Below are 19,760 nucleotides of genomic sequence, written 5' to 3' on the forward strand. Positions count from 1 at the left end.
GTCGATGGAAGACCCATTTGAAGCACGGTCTTTCCTCTTATGTCCATGTTGATACGAATGCAAAGAACCCGACCAAACTTCCTCAACCATAATTGAAGATATTGGGTCTAAAGAAGCCGTTCAAATTCGTTATCGATTATGTATCAGTAAATAAATATTTTTAAAAATAAATTGATTAAGTAAAATATATAAGCGTTCTACGAGACAATTGACAATTGACAATTGACAATTGAGTCAATCTGAGCACATATATTAATAAATTCAATTTTATACAAATTTAAAATCTATTTATGCACATCCAAAATTGAACCTGAAACTAAATCAAATTAAAAAATAATAATATATGTTTATGTATTATGTCATTTGTCATTTTAAAATGATTTTTATGGTACCAAAGAGTTGTACTTGTTGACCCGATTTGTATTCGGATCCCTGATGATGCTCCGGATGTGATAAGAACCATTATACCCACCTTTGATTGGATCAAACCCTGAAATTAGGCGCAACAATGGCAGACTCGCTCATTGAATTGAATGAACTTCTCATCTCCAGAAAGGTTTGATTTTTTCTGACCCCAAATGTTTCATATTGAAATGGGTACCCAATTTTCTCTTCTTTCTTTTTTCTTATCAATTAGGTGATTTCATTTATCCTATGTTATCTTTGTATTCAAAAATTTGGGTGAATGATCAAATACACTACTAACGAATTGATTTTTTCAGCTTTATACTGAACTATAGGTGTGTAAGTTTCATATTTGGAATATGAACAATTGATAATTGAGGTTCCTTTTGATAAATAGTTGGTGGTAGTTCAACTTGATAACTCGCACACCTGGTAGTTTAAGTATGAAACATGAAAAAGGGGATATTTATGTGTGTTTTTATCATTAACTCAAATTTTTGTTGTAAATTTCAGTATCCTTTTGAAGATATAATATGCTTATTAAAATTCATAGGTTAATTTGACAACTGAAGAAAGTAAACTACTAAATTCATGGAAGCAATCTGCTGTAAGAGATTTTGGCATTGGTGCAATTGGTGCTTCCCTTGCCACTTGGTTAGGTACAATTCCTACATATACTTGTCAAATTTGTTTGTATCATTGGATAATTCTTCCTTAATATTGGCCAATTTTTATATTTTTAGACATATATGCTGTTCTTTTTTCACTTCAGAAGAGAGTGAAGTAATTAAACGGGCCAAAATCTTTAGTTTTATCGAAATCCATTCTAGAACCGAAACACAATGATGATGGTTATGAAAGTATGAAACTACCTGTTAAGATTTTGGACTTTTTTTTCCGTCTTCTCTTGTTTATAAATTTGACGTGGCTTATCTCAGCAATGATGATTAGTCCAAGAAGATCCCAAACAAGAAAAAGGTTAAACCTTGACATTGCAATGAGATTGTAGAGCCTTCACTTGGGTTGTGTTCAAACGTTGAGGTTGAAAATGAATTTGTTCATGTTTTCTAGAAGTAAGGTCTTTCTGCCTGAAAATGGAGGAAGAGGGAAGACAAGTTTGAGATAGTGACTGGAGTAGTTGTTGTGGCAACGTAAAGGTAGATGATGCTGGAAGTACTGGTCTACCGGAAAATGGAGGAAGAGGGAAGATGAATTTGAGGGAGGTGGCTGGTCGCTGGAGTAGTTGTAGTGGCGACAGAAAGCTAGAGGATGGTTGCAGTACTGGTTGCAAGGAGGAAATGAGTTCATTTTGATGATATTCAATTTATAAAAATGGGGGTTTACCACATTTTTCAATTTATAGGACTTCATATTAAATATATAAATGTCGTAAAGGAAATGAATGAAGAAGATGTCACTAGCGTGAAAATAGTATTAGGTGATACAGAGGAGTTTCCCTTAACAATAGGCTTAGACCAGGGATTGGCATTGAGCTCTCCTACTTGTTTACCCTAGTTATGGACAAGCTAACCAACACAATACAAGATGAGGTCCTATGATGTATGTTATTTGTTGATGATATTGTGTTAATGGATGAAATTAGCAAGGGTATCAATCAAAAGTTTGAATTGTAGAAAGGCACCTTAGAAAGCAAGGGTTTTAGGATATGTAGTAGTAAGATCGAATACATGAATTGCAAGTTTAGTCAGCATGAGAAGAAAGAAGTTAAGGTGAGATTAGATGAGATTCCGGTGCCAAAATGCAAACAATCTAGATATCTAGGCTCGCTGTTATCAAGAGAATGAATTGATAGATGAAGATGTTACTCATAGGATAAAACTAGATGTTTGAAATGGAGAAGTGCTACTGTTGTTTAATGTGATAGAAGGGTGCCTATCAAAGTGAAAGTTAAGTTCTATAGGACAACTATAAGACCAACAACATTATATGATAGTGAATGTTGGGCTGCTAAGGTCCAAGATGAGTGTTGTAGAGATGCAAATGATAAGATAGATATGCGGTCATGCAAGATTAGTTAAGATTAAAAATGACCACTTTTGTCAGAAGGTGTAAGTACCACACATTGAGGATAAAATGCGAGGTCACTTGAGATGGTTTGAACATGTCTTGTGTGCGGCGACATACAGATGCATTGGTCCCTAGGTGTGAGACGATGGTAAGTGAAGGTGTTAAAAAGGGATGTGAAAGACCTAAAATCACATGGAGGAAAGTTGTCTCGAAAGATCTACAAATCCTAGGTATCAATGAAGACTTAGTTAAAGATACGACGCAATGAAAGAAAAGATTCATATAGGTGGTATCTACTAGTTGAGAATAGGTATTAGACTTGTTAGAGAACTTCTAATATTGTTATTGTTATTATTATTATTATTATTATTATTATCTATCATATATCTTCAATTTATTTTTTGATGAAATGAAATGAGCTTAAATGAAGAAGTGGGGATTCAATTCATATAGTCGATCCCGACTTATTTGGGAATTGGGATTGAGGCATAGTTGTTGTCTCCATGTCAGCTGACTAATATTAAAATGGGTGAATAGATTGTTAATTTCGCAAAGTTAGGGGGAAATATGGACTTTCCCGTTTTCTTATTTTCCACATGTCTCACTTACATGGAAATTTAAAATGGACAACTAGATAATATGTCAGTTGCAGCTTTGTTAGAAATGAAGGGCATATATGGTACATTTGTATATCTATGAAGTGATTTTAAAATCAAACTTTTTAACAGAGGGCATGGATGACTAATTTCACAAATCTTAGGGGCTATTTCTAAATTATCTGTGATGAATATTTGCTGCTCAGGAAAGCAACTTCTTTTCCTTTTTAATGTTTTCACTTCTTTTATGTATTGCTTAGCTATGTGATTGTCTTCCCTCCCCATATATATTGTTCATTAAAGCCCCTAATATTATTATCTCAATTTGTTTTTGTTGAAGTCACTCGAAGGCTGCATAACCTATTCCGCATCAACCTTGCAGTTGGTAAGTTAAAATGCACCCTCATCCTCAATCTTATTCTTTCTTGTTTTCCGAATAGGTAAGTATTACTGATGCCAGGAAAAACAGGACTAAAAAGTGTTGTGATTATAACCAAAAACAAAAACAGAAGTGAGGACAACCCTGACTAGGTGACTATCTATACAATAGTTTCTATGAACTGTAACAGTGATTCTGAATCTTCAATGCTTCCACTTTACACCAAAATGAAATCATAAGAACACAGTCAGCTATGATCGTCCAGATTGAGCTTCTCTGGTTTTCAAAGCGTCTTTTGTCCTTTTCATCCATATATACGACCAAATAGCCGCTGGTATGGTGTTCCAAGTCTTCTTAAAATGTTTTGGCAGCCCTTTGCTTTTCCAGCAAAGAAGGAATTCTATTGTTGATCTTGGCATACCTGTGAAGTAATAACTAATATGGCAATGTATAAAAAAGGCGGTTGATGCCTTCAGAACTATTCCCACAGAGATACCATCTATTAATTAGTTTTATGCCTCTCTTTTGTAAATTTTTCCGAGTTAGACAAGCCTCTTGGCAACCAACCATACAAAGCACATAACATCAACAGGAGCTTTAGAATTCCAGATCTGCTTCCAAGAGTTTTGTGCTGACCAGTGACCGGTTCATCTCATTCATAAACAGATGTAGCATGCCTCAACAGTGAAGATACCATCAGTTTTCCCTTTCCAAAAAGTCTGATCCTCACTGTTGTTTAAACCTTTAAAATCAGAGAGCATACTCAACCTTATCCTAGAGGACAGGGAGTTGTCTTTCTCATGTTCTTGCCTTTTACTCTTACCTATTGGCCACCAACAATATCTATCTGTCTGGTGTCGGTTTTCTATAAATTCTCAAATGCTAAGCAGTTGATGGATGCCAGTCAAGTGCTCAATTTATTCACATATTTAGCTTTTTAAAATGGAAAAATTCTTAAGTATTGCCAGAAGTAAAAGCTAAACGAAGAATTCAATGGTTGACTAGCCAGATTTATTTTCATTTTTCTCTTTCCTCTTTTTAACTAGTTGTTAGTTATTAGCTTTCTGATTAATGGTTTGACATTTCCAGAAGCAACCTAATAGCCTTTAGCCCTTTACATGTATAGAGAAAAACAGATGGACATTCTTATTTCAAGGGCTTTTGCAACTCTGGAAACTTGTAAACTCTGTCTCGCACTATATATGTCCAGTTTATGATAGGCCTACCAATCTTTGTATTTAGGATACTTGGTTCAAGAAACTCATTAGGCCTCAAGTTAGTAAGAGAGCTATTGATTTCTGCTTCGAAACAGAGAACATTTTCAGTTGCTTTTCCCTAGTGTATTGCTTAGTTTTTCAAACTCTTCTATCTCCAGGTGCTGGTTGGTTCTATGGCAAGTGGAGATTTGCCAAGTCTTTGGATTCAGGTGTTGAACTTATTCTCTCTCAGCATGGAACTCGTCTGCAAAAGGAGTTGGGGGAAATGTAGGTCCTCAAACACACTTCTCAATTTTTTTTTTTTGTTTTTGGGCTAAATAAATGAGGTGATTTTTACCCCTAAAGATGAAGTGCTACACAGTCTGAATGCATGCATGACTTAGTACAATGAAACTTAACCTTGAGCACTCCCAAATAATCTTACTTGCTCTACTTTACATTGAAGTTCTATTTTCTTTTTGTTTTTCCCAAAATGCATCCTCTTTCATTGATAAACTTTTCGTGACTAGGTTCGTTATCCAACAAATAGAATTAAAAAGAGATCAGGAATACTTTAATTAATTTAAGCAATGCCCTCGGAAGTAGGGCTGGGCATTCGGTATTTCGGTTCGGTTTCGGTTTTTTTTTTCGGTTTTTTCGGTTTTTGTACAATGTGTACCGAATACCGAACCGAAATATTTCGGTTCGGTTTTTGTTATTTCGGTTCGGTTTTTGTTAATTCGGTTTTTTGTTATGGGCCTGCTTAGTGGGCTTTTAAAAATTTTGTAATTTTTTTGTTTATTTTATATATGTTTATTTCTTTTTGCTTATTTTACTCTGTTTTTCAAATTATTGTATGATTCATAATAATAAATTGTCGTTAACATTGAAATTTAGCCTTGTTATATAACATTGAAATTTACCGGTCGTTGTTGTGCTGCGGCTGCCTGCTGGTCGATTGGCAGCTGCTGCGTGCTGCTGGTCACCGGAACGGTCGACGCTGCTATAGTCTGTAGACGACTAGACGTGGGAAGTGGGAACGGTAATTTTTGCCTTTTGGGAAGTGGGTTTGTAAAGTTGAAAAGTTTGAAAAGACAAACATTTGTTTTAATTTTAAATTATAATATTTATTTTTTAATATTAATAATTAATATAATATTAATATATATTATAATATAATATATTTCGGTAAACCGAAAAACCGAAAAAAAACCGAAACCGAACCGAAATACCGAAAAATACAAAACCATATACCGAATAACGAACCGAAAACCGAAATACTGAAACCGAATTACCAAAATAATTCGGTTCGGTTCGGTTTTTCGGTTTTTCGGTGTTTATGCCCACCCCTAGGTGGGGGTAGTTTGGTGTTCTGCAAAAGACATTTTTTAAAAGTGATTAAATTTTCTCTTTGTAATTATTTGGGCAAAATGCCATGTGTCATCAATTCACTAGTTATTTTTTTGTTTTTTACCAAAATTTATTGTTTAAGAATTATTTTGGGGTTAAATGACAAATGTCCTCATTTTATTGGACACTTTAAAGGTCACTCGCGAGTGTAACACACATTATATATTTTTGTTTATTGAAAAAAAGGTGTCAAAATGACTTAACAAAACCCTACATTAGGTGTTTAAAATGAACATCGTTCAGTTGAGGTGTCTAAGTCTTCGTGCCAACATTAGGGGGTCACCGATGGGTTTGGCCTTTTTAATCGGAAGGGGATCTTAAATACTTTTCAACATCTTATTCTCGAAAAGCAACAAAGGGCGTTGGGGGTGGGGTGGTGTTAGTAAGATTTGCAAGATTAATACTTTCCTGAATTTAATTGGTTAAAATCATTTCCCCCTCCAACTTTACTTTGAAAATCAAACACCTAAACAAACTTTGAACAATGACATCCTTCTAAGTTTGATCAGTTGGCCTGATTGTTCTAACAGGTTATTACTCGTCACCATTAGTGTTAGAGTGAGGTACCATGTGAAAATGGGGAACTATAATTAATATAAATGATAATCCTTTATGACAGCTACCTCTATATCCCAAGGAGCAAATTCAAGAATTTCAAATTGCTTTGTAGTTCTGGATATTTGAATGAGAAAGATGCTAAACCTTTGACAAGGACTGAATATGTCATACTGTTCCCATTTGATAAATAATTGAATTCTCAAGATCTTAATCCTTGAGTGCTTTGTACATGATAACTTGCGCCGTAGGAGTTTAAACGACTTAAGTACCACATCTTTATCTCTCTGAGCTATTTTGCTGGATTCAACTTGCAGTAGGAACATGCTGACTGATCAGTTATGCTATGTTTATACTCTCTGATTTTTCTTCTTCTTTTGGTACTTTCCTTGTCTTCAGTTAGAATAAGAATGACTGAGAAGTGTGAAGAGTTGTGCTTGATGTACCTTAGATAGCAAGAAATTGTCACCGGCTCACCGCAAGAGTATTAAACTTTAAAATATGTCGTAGTCTAGAGTACTCTAGATAGCAAGAAATTGTCCTCACTGTGAGTGTTTAACATTGAAGTATGCTATTGTCTAGAGAATGATCTGAGTTTCTTACTTCAATTCAAATATATACATTCATGTATTTCCACCAAGTATAGAAATCTGTGCACACTTGTCATGGAAAAATACAGAATAGCGTGCATGGCAATACATAATGTGAAGGAAATATACGAAGCATCACTATATCTCACTCATGTTTTAAATTGACGGAATGTCAGATGATTGGACTAATAAAAATGAGCGCTATATTATCACTTCATGTTTGAAGCCTAGTCCTCTACATATGCTTGGTCTGCATGCTTAAATCTGGTTGGAGACTCAAATCTGTTCACTTTCTTGGAAAGGAAAACAACAAATGAAATAGAGTAATTTATGGCAAAAGAATATACACACACAAAGAATAACATAGAAAAATGGAAGTAGTAGGCATTCAGTCAAAAGCTAGAAAGAGTAGATTGTTCATTTGTATGCCTCAAGGCTTGATTTATTTATTTCATAGTATTGCCTCATATCAGGCTTGACTGCATATCTAGGCTCTCTTCGAATATATGAATCTGGTGTAAGTGAATTTTATGCATCTTTAAACCATACTACTAAAATATTGAATTAATGGAAAACTCGTTGCACAAAATAGGTATCCTGGTGTGGGCATACAGTTATACTGGTGAAGGGTGTGGGAGAGACCTGGCTAATCCAAGGAAACCTTATTATATTCCGAGTCTTCAACTACCGATAACAAGAGCACTTCATAGTTGTGTAGTTCAAACAATGAAAACAAAACGAAAATAATTCAAGACATATATTCCTCAAAAGGGAAAGATCTCAATAATTCTTTAAAATAAAGCTTTGATACTCGTTGAATTTTGATGAATCTTGTCATCATACTTCCTTATGTTAATAGTATCACGGTTATTTCTTTCTTTTCATTATGTATGAACTACTGATGTACTATTCTATCAAGATTGAAATTGAAGTATCAGCATGATTCATTTTATCTATGTATTGATGTAGTATTTTGTCGTGATAGAATGTTGAAGAAGTATCAGCATAATCCGCCTGTACTGCAGTTCGTCTCCAAATACTTTTACTCTGAAAATGTTTATGATGATGATTCAACAGACAAGCCAAAACCGAGGTGGCGTTTTCGAAGTACCTATGGGGAAATTTTTTCTTCTCACGAGGTAGAAGGTGATGACTCTTCCAGTAAGAAATCCCATTCAGAGAATACTGATCTGAGGAAAACTAATCTTGAGAGAAAGCAAATTAATGTGAGTACTCTGCTTCTTTTATATATAATATTGAAGATGATCAATGGATACCGAGGCCTGGGGATCTTTCCGTTGTGCAACGTCGTAGTAGGAATTACATAAAATCACCAAATTTATGCACTGCCCTCTGGCAGGGCAGTAGAGTAAATTGGGGGCTCTCTTCTGTGTATATAAGAGCGTAAAAAGTCATTGCTACCATTGTCAATCAGAAACAAATCCATTTTAGTCTGTCATATTGCATTATAGCAGAATAAGTTAAGTTGCTTTTACAAGGCTGTGTATTGAAAATTGTAGATGAATGGTGTTGGTGCTGCTGTTGCTCTAGAGTCAACCGAAGACCCATTTGATTGCATACTCGGACATCAAGGGAACACCGAAGAGATTCACCACCTTGATGCCTCTAGCCCGCTGCCTAAAAGGCGGAGTCATAGCACCAGACGGTCTCATAGCAGGCGTCGGATGCATCGCCACGAGAACAAGGAAGGTTGAGCTTCTAATTGGCCTACCATGATCAATGCAAGATTGAACTTATCTGTCCTTTGGAGATCAGTCTTGCATAGCCCTGTTAAATGTTATCTGCTGCAAAATCTATGCTTTGAAACTGACATTACCTAAGAGCTGGTTGTATATAGTTATGGGCTTATGGCTCAGTGGCTTTTGTGATCATTAACTTATTTAATAGATATGATTTATGGATTAATTTAATGGGTAGCCAGCATAAATTATAATATAGGATGCAATGCAATGTTCACATAATTAAGTTGTCAATTCGAAGCATTTTATATCCAGTGGTGTACAAATTATTTCATTGTTTCTCATGCTTTTTACACTTTCTTTCGTATCCCATATCTGAAAGTGCTCTAGCGATCTACCGTTTTATCTCCTGCAAAATACGAGACACAACAACATTCTCAGTGTAATTTCACAAGGAGGATTTGGAGAGGATAGTGTATACACAGATTTTACCTCTACTTTAGGAGGTAGCGAAGTTGATTCTCTGCACGTTAGCAAGTGCCTTGGGCCTTGCCTCTCTTTTCCAACAATCGCAAATGAGCGCTTCATTCCTCTTCTTTTGGGCGAGTTACTTTTTTCCGGCCTTCCTCTTTCTATTTTGAAACACTTTCAGCTTGAATACTTTTCATTTGAGTTTGCAACCCTTCTCGACCCGTCTTTCCAGACTCATTCCCTTTCTCTTTTGAAACTCTCTTAGTTCCAGCATTGGTCGATAGACTCATCTCCAACTATATTTCCGAAATGTACTCTTTAACAGCAAAGCACGGAATCGTGAAAAGGCTTTTGCTATTAAAGGAGGATGAGCTTTCTCAATCTCCATAACTCTAATTGTAACATGATTTGGAAAAGGTGTTCAGTTTATAAGAAAAGATCAATAGTCCTTTGGCTCAAGAAAAAGCATAACAAAATAATTCAAAAAATAAATAATAATAAGTGAAGAAGTCATAACAAGATATTACGATAAAGATGCAATATGTAGGGAAAGAGTGCAATCTTTATTGAGACCATTGGGTTTAACTTTTTCTCATTCTAGAAAATACACGTATTATATATCTATCTTTATCCTGAATATTAGGAGTGACAAACGGCCGAGTCGAATGAGCTAACTTATATTGTATCTAATTTCATTTACTTTTTATATTTTTTTCTTCTTTCTTCTTCTCCTCCTTCTTTCTGGCTGTTACCCAACTCCAAGAAATCCAAATCCATATTTGCAGAGGCAATATGTAATTGAATATATATTACTATATATATATACATAGGTATATACATACCCTCTTTATATATTCAATTACATCTGCATTTTTATTTCTCATTTCTTTTTTTTCATTTTCAACAATTTTCATCAAGAATTGGTATTATTGAGATTTTTTGTACCCAACAAATTTTATAGCATGAGGGTTCATCCTATGTCCCTGAAACGAAACATTGCCATTCGTGAAGGAATCGGGTTGGGTTCTGATTCGGATTCGGAGCAGCGGGAACAAATTTTAGCAGCAATGGAAGGGAATCCAATGAAGAAGCTACGAAAATTACCTCATGTATTCGGGAAGGTTCTAGAACTTCCGTTTCGTTCCGATGCTGACGTGGCGGTTGAGGAAGGTCCGGAATTCTTCCGTTTCGTGGCGGTGATGGAATTTGACGACGGCGGAAGCGGCGGAGCGGGAGGTGTCAGGGTGCAGGCGGTTGAGATTCATACTGGGATTACGAAGATTGTGGTGAGAAATGGCGCCGGAGATGGCGGAGTTGCTGGCGGAATAGAGGAGCTGTTGTTGGAAGAGCTGAAGGTGGATACGTGGAGGTTCAGGTTGCCGGCTACGACAATGCCGGAGCTCGCTACGGCTGTGTTTGTGGACGGTGAGTTAATTGTGACGGTGCCAAAGGCTGGCCGTGGCGGTGGAGAGTTCGCCGACGGTAGAGATGTTTGGGGTGGCGGTGGCCGGCTTGTTCTTGTACAGTAACCAGAAAATAAAAGGAAAAAGAATCACTAATATTATAAAATCAGAATTTCTTTATTCTCCAGAAATAATATACTAAATAAAATAATAATAATTGTTGTACATTATGGTTGACTCGGGGAACTTTATTCTCCATGTAAATTGTAATAATAATACTACTAATATGCTAACATTTGACTTTTTTCAGTTTTTTAAAAGACTGTTTTCTCGTTTATAAATTGTTCTCTCTTGATTCTAAAAAACTGTTGTACATTAACTTTTCATTTGTCTCACTGCACGCATACCTTACTCCCTACAAAATTGTGAAGGTTGTAAAAACATTTTATAGTATTTGACTCAGTCTACCCAGACCTTACCCCTACTTCGTGAAGGTAAACAAAAAACAAGAAGCAATAACGATAGCAAAATAATGCAACAATAGAAGCACATGAATTTGTCGCGCTAAGATATCACTAAGGTAATGCTCCCCTTCTCATATGAGAAATTGGGTGGGAAAGAACCTTATTTTTCAAAAGAAAAAAGCTCATTTTGCACTCCAACTTCAGAAAAATCTAGATAAGTCTGATTTCATGAAAATGTTCACATATAGAAGACTTAATTCGACAGTTACAACTTACAACAACATACTCCGCTCGGAACAAAACTTTGGCATAAGACCTGCCAGACATGTATTTGTTGTAAGATACAATGTGCGGAGCTTTGGCATAAGACTGCCAAACATGTATCTGTAAGATACAATGTGCAAAGTTTTGGCATAAGACTGCTAAACATGTTTTGTAAGATACAGTGCAGTGCTTTGCTTTAAGAAGATTCTGCTTCTAGACCAAAGTAGTCCTTGAGTATTGTCTTAGAAGTACTTCCAAATCCATTTTGTACCTGTTTCATGTCCTTGAGTTTCAATACTTCTCGCTTTATTTGGTCTACTCTTTGTAGAACAGCATCAACTAAGGTATCTGTTTCAACCATCGTTGTATGGCTTGATAGATCAGATCTTTCCTTGTCAAGCTGTTCATATAGATTCATGATGTAGTTCTTTTGAACAAGGAGTCTTTCCTCAGCAAGTCTGTACTCAAAGTTTTGTGACTTCCTCAATGCCTGCAGAGTTTGATCAATTTCATCCTCAAGCTTAAGGGATTCAACTCGATGGTCAAAATTTGAAGTCATCTTTGGTGGTGAAGATCTTTCGCGAAGAATTGACTCTCCATGATGAAGCGTTCCTCCTATCATCAAAAGAAAGTCGCGTACGTTCAGGCTTTAAAGAGATATTACATGGAATGAAGCTTTGCAAGGAAGAGAGATATTCAAACAGAAAGCTCTTGAACATAGTTACTGCATTGACTAAATATGCTCTTATAATGATCAGATAAATATCAGTATATACACAAACATACAAGAGATACAGAAAAGAAAAGGAAATTTAAGATGAAAATATATTTCACACATCGCAAAACTCCTTCCTGTACATTGTAACAGAAGAATAAGGCCTTGAAGGTACTCGTGACTCCTAAACGGTGAGTCATGCACATCGTTCTTACTACAAAATGAGTAAAATCAAGATGGACTAGAAGAATGTAAAGAAGAACCTAAGAGTAACTAATATACAGATAAACCTGCAGTAGGTGTGGTGTAGTTGGACGCATTGTCGCTTCCATTAGGCAACATTTTGGTGAGGGTACCACACTACCACTACATGGTAAATATAACTGAAAACAGGATTTATTTATTAACAAGAAAATGTTATGAATTAATATGTTAGTTATAAATATCAGAAATAAATTTATCTAGTATAAGAAAATAATCACTGAATCTGACTGATAAAAATTCACTGGTTTAAATAAGACACTAAAACTAGTAATCAGATCCATAGGAAGCTCCAATCTTTTAAGATCTAAAACATCCTAAATGACGTCAGAAACCAAGCATGTGATGAACTGAAAGGAATCTAGACGTATTAACTGACCTAGGATTCTGAAATACAAAATAGAGAATCCAGTAAATTCAACCTACCGCCAACATCATTAAGACATGGTTGCACTTCAAGCTCAACAAAAAAATCTCAAGCACAAAATAAATAGTCAATACGAGCACGACTATGGGTTCCCACCAATATCATGCCAAGAGACATTGGGTGTCAATGGGAGGTCCCAAATGGAAACCAAGTCCATTTGAGGAAGGATTTGGAAACCAACCTCAGAGCAATTCAGGATGTCCATAACTCGTGAACTTATGACCGCACACCATACCATCAACCACACACACCAGTGTCTGCATTGAGTAGTTCATGGGTCCGGATATCTTGCACCCATAATCCGGAGAGCTTCTTATTATCTTGTTTCGAGACCCATTTCATGTATTAACCTACGTGTTTGCTTAGCTACCCTAGACTATAAATAGATGTTTATAGCTTAAAAAGGAGAGAATTGAATATTATTGATGACCCTGAAGCTTTACCAAGAATATCACCTAGTGAGTTGAGAAGACTGTCAGGTCCCTAAGGAAGTGGGGAGAACTTGGAGTGAGATAACCCTTACTTTTCTTGATGAAGTTCATTCATGGTTACCATTGCGGATCTCCTTGCTGGAACCATACTCTTTTTATTACTATGACAAATCTAATATTATTAGTGCTTGATGCTCATTCTTACAGTTGGGATTGCTAATAAATGGGAGACTCAAGTTTGATTTCCTTCTTAATTCTTAGAAGCTTACTCCAGATACCTAAGCAGTTTCACCTGAGAACCACAAAAACCTACACTGCATCATATTATGGAGGTAAAAAGTTGAATTCTATGACGTCGTACACAACATTGTGCCTCCCATTTACTCTTGTAATTCACTAATACAGCATCACTATATTCTTTTTGATTGGTCCCTAACAGATTGATGCCTTTCTGTTTGGGGTGGTTATACTAAATTTTATGGACATATTCTATCTCCTTCATCTGGTTAGAAGCAGCGGGATAGACTTGACAAACGGTTTCTACCCCAAAATAATTCCTCTTCAGCCTGATTCAGAGGCTCTCCTAAATTGATTTCATGCAGAAGACTCTTGGTCGATAATTTTCTGTTCATATTATGCTTCAGTTGCAAGATATGCCTTTGGAATTTGTGAACAAATGTAGAGTACAGAAATAGCTAACACAGAGAGTGCATGCATGTCCGTATACATATATATTCGTGCATTTATAAAAATTCAAATTGAAGACCCGAGAAGGTTTTACACACATAAGCAGATTTCTCGACCAAGTATATGCATGAGCCAAAGGGAAACAGTGACATAAGAATTGAAAGGACAGGAGGTACCATTGGCGTCCATGAATTCTACTTCTTTGAACACATCTCCAATGCAGGCACCCTTCTGAAGCTGATACAAGATATTATAGAGGTCATTCCAGAAAATTGGAAACCACATAAAAGCACCACTAGATACCTTGAGGAAACAAAGTACCATTCATCTACCTCTAAGTCAGCTATACCTTTGCCATGGCCGATTTAATGTGACGCACCAACTGTTTTGAATTTGTTTTCCGTGAGCCACGTAGAATGCAAAAGCCAACATTCAAAATCTTCTCGATGTCATCACGAGAATCAATTGATCCACAAATTTTTAGAAGCTTCATGACATGTGAGACCAATTCAGTTCTTGAATCACAGCGCCGACAACAATACTCCGCATCCAGACCAATGCTTCCTCCAACTGTCCCAGCCATATAAGCTCGTAGAGCACAGTCTATATGGGCTATGTGTCCGCAAATGTAACCACCATCAGCTGTTGCTTCGCACCTAATGTAACTATACCCACCATAAGCAGAACTAATAGTTTTACAACAAAGAATACAACAACAATCTCGGCAAAAACCAGGCTCACTGCAACAAATGTCACAAAACATTGTCTCTGGACTAGGATTCCCTGCTTCTATTAAACTCGCACTCGCACACAAGCTATTACCAGCCTTACAACTAATGGTTCCTAAGTGAGAATCAGATTTCATGCCTGAAGATGTGAGCTCAGCATACCAGTCACCTACAATTATCAGACAAGACAAATGTGAAATCAGGTAACAAGTAACTCGCTTAAGCACAACAAGAAACACTAAAAGATTTGCAAGCAACTGACAGCAAGCAAATTTACAATCATAGAGACAACTCACTCGAAATAAGAATTTTACAAACCTCTTCCTTCTTTCTTGAACTCCGTATCCAAACAAACACCGTTACGTAAATTGAAACACATGGAGTATTGATAGTTATTTCATTGATATATACATTTTCACACATAACCTCTAAAAAAAACCAGGTATTCTTAAATTTGTGTTATGGCGTTAAAGTTGAAAAATATATATATATATAAATAGGTTCCCCAATATGGTGAAAGAGAGCTCAGCAAAGAGCATGCACGGAACAAAGTCAGTTACATATGCAGAGCCCAGAGCCTAAGATCAGTAATTTCGGAAAGGTGCTCCTAGTTGCACACGTTTTCCATGAAAGTGTTGCATCCGAGTGAGCCATGTCAAAAGTTTCTCACTAATACCAAAATAGAAGAAAATTCAATGTACTAAATGACAAAAGTTGTATCCAATCTAACCTTTTAATAGTTTTGAGGGAATCTTCCAACTAAATGAGGCAAAGAATTCATTGATATCTGTGCTTGGAAACTCAGACCTGACATATTGTTCAACCGAAAGCCTACTTGCGAAAACACTTCGCTTTCCACGAAGACGGTTTGGAAGATACAGATATCTATCAAGAAAGTAGCCAGCAGATGCAATTCTTTTCCCCACCTTCCAGGCCCATTTATCACCTGGGTTTGGCCAATCTGCAGGAGCATATGGTAAACCTTCGCCTGAATCATTGGCAGAAACAGGATAAAGGTGAAGTCCATTTTTATTGGTACTAGGTGTATCTCCATTACATTCAGCAGAACTGTCAACCACCACAGGTTCCTCGTAGGATGACATGTAGCTAGATGTTTTAACTGTGTAGATAGCCGAAGAAAAGAATATATATCAACTTAAAATCCCAAAAAGGAGAGGTTTGTTAAATTACTATCTTACAGAAATGCATATTACTATGTAGATTGTAGCCTTATAATAGAAGAATGAAGACGACATACCACAAGTCCAAATCAGAAAACAGGCCTATATTCTATTGATTAAAATTATAAAAAACAGCATAAGATTAAAAAGTCATAGCACACTTGCACCTCTGTACAAAAAAGAGTTGGCTAATAATTGAACTTAATAAAGAATACAATAGCAAAGAACATAGATAAAAGAATAGTCCCAGCCAAGCAGTGTTGTCAAAGGTGCAGTTAAGCGCTGAAGCGAGGCTCAAAACGTCATGAGCGCTTCGCCTCGCTTAATGTGCGCTTCAGTGGCATCATCAAGGTTCTAAGGCGTACTTTTTCTTGCCAATGAACTTCTTATGAAGGGGAGATACCAAACAAATTATATTTCACTTTTTTGAAAAAAAAATCATTTTCTCTGTTCATATATTTGTCATTCATGCTTATAATTATTAGTATTGGACCGAACATGTATATGTACTTTTTCTCCCTTTGCACCTTTTTTCATTAAAGCTCACGCTTTTTCGGCGCTTTGTGCTTAAACCCCAACAACCTTAGAGCTTTCTTGAGTTTTTTCCTTTTGATAACACTGAAGCCAAGGGATCTCCACAAAATTGGCATCTCTAACTTGTCCACAAGAATAGAAATGCACACTCTACAAAGCCAGAAGATGTACAGATTTACGGAGAAAAACTTAAGTGGATTGACATATATTGGAAGAGGTGTCATTATGAAGTCTTATGCCGCCGGCATAATCTGCTGTTATATCAAGCACTAACGAAACTTCTCAAAACAGTCGATTTCGAGATGAACCACCGGTTATCCAAGCCTTGTATAAAGAAATCTTAGAGTTGAAAAGAACACTTGTCACCTTTCATGCTTTGAAAGAATCTTAAATTCTTTCAAGCAGATGAAGAAGGGTGTTGGGCCTACTAGAAACTGAAAAGTTGTATTGAGATTTTTTTTTATTCAGTATATCCAACAATTGATGGCCTTCCAAAATATTTATTACAAACATTGGATTGTGAAGGGCCATATTATTGTTGAAACAACACAAGTGCTAAGTTTGATGATAGTCGAGAAATTCGAAATGTGTGAAAACTTGGGACTAAAATATGATTCATTCGGTCCTCGACAAGAATGGGGACTGATCCAGATAGAAGTCTCAACGAGGATGAGGCCGAAAAAGGTGAAGATGAAGGTGGTATGGTACCAGAAAGTTAGAAAGATCAAGTCTTTACAAAGTTTATCCTTATCTTTAACTATTTGCACTATTACTATCTATGTAAGTTTTATTTTTTGTAAGCAATGTCCCTAATCCTAGTTCATGATATTTTTCGTTATATCAATATTAAGTTTCTCCATTCATTTCAAATGTAATTTGATATTGGATTATTAGATTGTTAGTTCTATTTTCTAGATCTATTTAAACTTTAACCAACACATGAACAAAATTCCTCTAACAAAATCGGATAAAAACAAGTTCACAACTTCAACAACATTTCAACAAAAATGAAGTATGTTCACAACTCAATTTATTTAATCAGTCACTTGTCAACAATTTTCATCCAAATTTTAAAGACAAATGAGTGCAAATGATCACAGCAACACAAGTCAATACTTGAAAAGTAACTGCATTTAAGAATTTCAGAAATGCTGTTCTACAATCGAGAAAAACAATGGGAGACAAATCGCATACGTGCACAATTATTCAAAAGAAAAAAGAAGGGGAGCTCCAAGTATAGACAGTAGTATATCAAACACCATGGTAATACAGCAATCTCAGAAACGCACACTAGTAACACACAAAAAGGTACCTTTTGATTGTTTGTAAAAGAATCCCTAATCGCAGAAAGAAGAAATGTCTAGGTTGTGTGAATTTCAAGAAATGAAACCGTACTTCTGCGTTTTCCGGTGACTGCTTGTGATATCTCAACCACTTCTTCTGCGTTTTCCAGCGACTACTTGTGATATCTCAGCCACTTCTTCTGCGTTTTCCGGCGATTGCTTGCGATGTCTCAGCAGCCCACTACTTCCCCGCCGACAAGATTTGGGAATTTTCCTGAATATAAGGGTAAAAAGTTAAAACTTTAAACCTAAGGGTGGGTTTGATAAGTTGTATAAGAATAGTGTTTATTATCGAGTATAAAGTAACTTTAAACCTAAGGTTGTGCATTGATCGGTTTAGTTTAATTTTGAAGTTTATCGGTTATCGTTTCGTACACATGGTAAATCGTTATAAAATCATTAAGACATTGGCTTCAAGATCACTTAAAAATAAAGTAACAAATCAAATGAATCATGCACATGAATAGACAGATTTCGTTTTGCTCAAAAAGTAAATATTAGCCCATTGTGAATAACCGAGTGTTTGAGACAATAAAAAATAAAAGTATTAAATTAAACCCTAAGTCAAGAACTTTATAGGCGGAATGACGTGGGAGATCCCTGTACTTGGCTTGTCAGTTGGACCCTTCTACTCATCACTTTGCCAACCAAATCCTTAAACTCACCAGAACACAATATTTTAAACTCTTCTGACCATTGATCGAGCTTATGTGACATTAATATTGGTGAGTTGGAAATATGCGTGATTACACGCGCTTGAAAGTGAGTTAAAACAATATTTTACTTTTTAAAAAAATCAATTTAACAAAATTAAAAAATAAGATTCATCTTTTTCAACCCTCCTTCACCCACACCCACCCTTTCTTCTTCTCCACCAGCCCTCTCTCCTCTACCCCTCACCACAACCCTCAACTTTCTTCTTTCTCCAGCCCCACATTCCCTCTTCTCCACCTCTTTTTTTTTATTTTTTATATACAAATCAGTAGCCTCAACTTTCTCTAAAATTTTCGTTTTTTAGGTTTGAAAAATATTAGTATCATTCTTTAATTAGATGGTTTCAACAAGGAGATGTGGATAATGTGAAGGATGATTGAGACTATTGAAAATTTTAAAACTCCATTGATAAGCTTGAAAAAGTTTAAAATCTTGTGAATTTGTAAAATTAATAAAAAAAATTGATTGGGGTTCATTGAGTTTGTGTTGGTGAACTTGTAGTTGAACTTACAAGTTAAATCAAGAAGAATTTGATCTAATGGGTATGAATCTAGTGCTCAATTTGTGACCAAATATGAAGAAGATGACTATTTGAAAAGTTTAAGAAATTAAAAAATTGATCTATTTGATTTTTATTTTATTTTTTTAGCACTTAATTTTGCATGTGGCACTAAAAAATGATGTGAAATTCCACGTGTAATCGTGTCCATTACACGCTCACTAACCGGAGGAGAAAAGGGCTTAAAATATTATATTTTGATGGGTTTAAAGGTCTAGTTGGCAAAGTGATGATTATGAGGGTTCAACTGACAAACGGAGCCAAGTACAAGAGTCTTTCAGGTCATTCCGCCAACTTTATATACCGAATGGTATGAATATAATTTATTAATTTACTATTAGGTTATTGGTTAACTCATTAAAAAAAACCTCAAACCGCTAAGAACCAATAACCTCATAATAAAAAAAGTAAAAATAGTTGTCAAAACCGCTAAATCAACAAATCTATTACGACCAGCGCGGTTGTTCCTATTTCATTTTTTTCTTCCAAGCCCTTCTTAGAAAGCACTCACTGAGTTACTTACGAAATCTCAAATCTCTCTCAACGTTGAGAATTCTTTATGTGTACATTTTGATTAGAGGTTCGGTTTCCTTCTCCCCCACCATTTAGCCTTCTGGACCCCTGGAAAAAAAAGGAAAGTTGAAATCAAAAAGAAAGAAGAGAACCAATCAATAACATTTTTCGGTTCGATTTAGAACAGCCTTATATAATATTGTGTT

The 19,760-nt window shown here is 35.8% G+C and overlaps 3 protein-coding genes and 1 long non-coding RNA gene across 6 annotated transcripts; 2 read left to right on the top strand and 2 right to left on the bottom strand.

Annotated features, from left to right (window-relative positions):
• The first annotated feature begins 400 nt into the window (after nt 1-400).
• On the top strand, nt 401-9,162 carry LOC102603448 (uncharacterized). Its single transcript, XM_006360718.2, has 6 exons — nt 401-556; nt 959-1,064; nt 3,370-3,414; nt 4,784-4,892; nt 8,145-8,385; nt 8,680-9,162. The coding sequence occupies exons 1-6, from the start codon at nt 509-511 to the stop codon at nt 8,872-8,874; spliced, it is 744 nt and encodes a 247-aa protein (XP_006360780.1). The 5' UTR covers nt 401-508; the 3' UTR covers nt 8,875-9,162.
• Nucleotides 9,133-9,752, bottom strand: LOC107063300 (uncharacterized). The gene is made up of 2 exons (XR_001475192.1): nt 9,352-9,752; nt 9,133-9,268 (listed from the first exon to the last, which is right to left on the bottom strand). It is a non-coding gene; the product is annotated as an uncharacterized lncRNA (long non-coding RNA).
• A 294-nt stretch (nt 9,753-10,046) lies between these two features.
• LOC102603793 (uncharacterized) lies at nt 10,047-10,915 on the top strand. The gene has a single exon (XM_006360719.2). It carries the CDS (start codon nt 10,293-10,295, stop codon nt 10,857-10,859), a length of 567 nt encoding a protein of 188 aa, XP_006360781.1. The 5' UTR covers nt 10,047-10,292; the 3' UTR covers nt 10,860-10,915.
• A 481-nt stretch (nt 10,916-11,396) lies between these two features.
• Nucleotides 11,397-18,027, bottom strand: LOC102604129 (protein OBERON 2-like). 3 transcript variants are annotated; one of them, XM_006360721.2, is made up of 5 exons: nt 17,821-18,027; nt 15,441-15,830; nt 14,332-14,879; nt 14,159-14,219; nt 11,397-12,076 (listed from the first exon to the last, which is right to left on the bottom strand). In XM_006360721.2, the coding sequence occupies exons 2-5, from the start codon at nt 15,811-15,813 to the stop codon at nt 11,658-11,660; spliced, it is 1,401 nt and encodes a 466-aa protein (XP_006360783.1). In that variant the 5' UTR covers nt 15,814-15,830; nt 17,821-18,027; the 3' UTR covers nt 11,397-11,657. The 3 variants fall into 3 exon arrangements, with proteins under 3 accessions (XP_006360783.1, XP_015170469.1, XP_006360782.1); XM_015314983.1 differs by having other exon boundaries at nt 14,159-14,213; nt 17,738-18,027; XM_006360720.2 differs by having other exon boundaries at nt 17,738-18,027.
• Between the last annotated feature and the right edge of the window lie 1,733 nt (nt 18,028-19,760).

The sequence above is a fragment of the Solanum tuberosum genome, unplaced genomic scaffold, assembly GCF_000226075.1.
Source record: "Solanum tuberosum cultivar DM 1-3 516 R44 unplaced genomic scaffold, SolTub_3.0 scf00334, whole genome shotgun sequence".
Classification (NCBI taxonomy): Eukaryota; Viridiplantae; Streptophyta; class Magnoliopsida; order Solanales; family Solanaceae; genus Solanum; species Solanum tuberosum.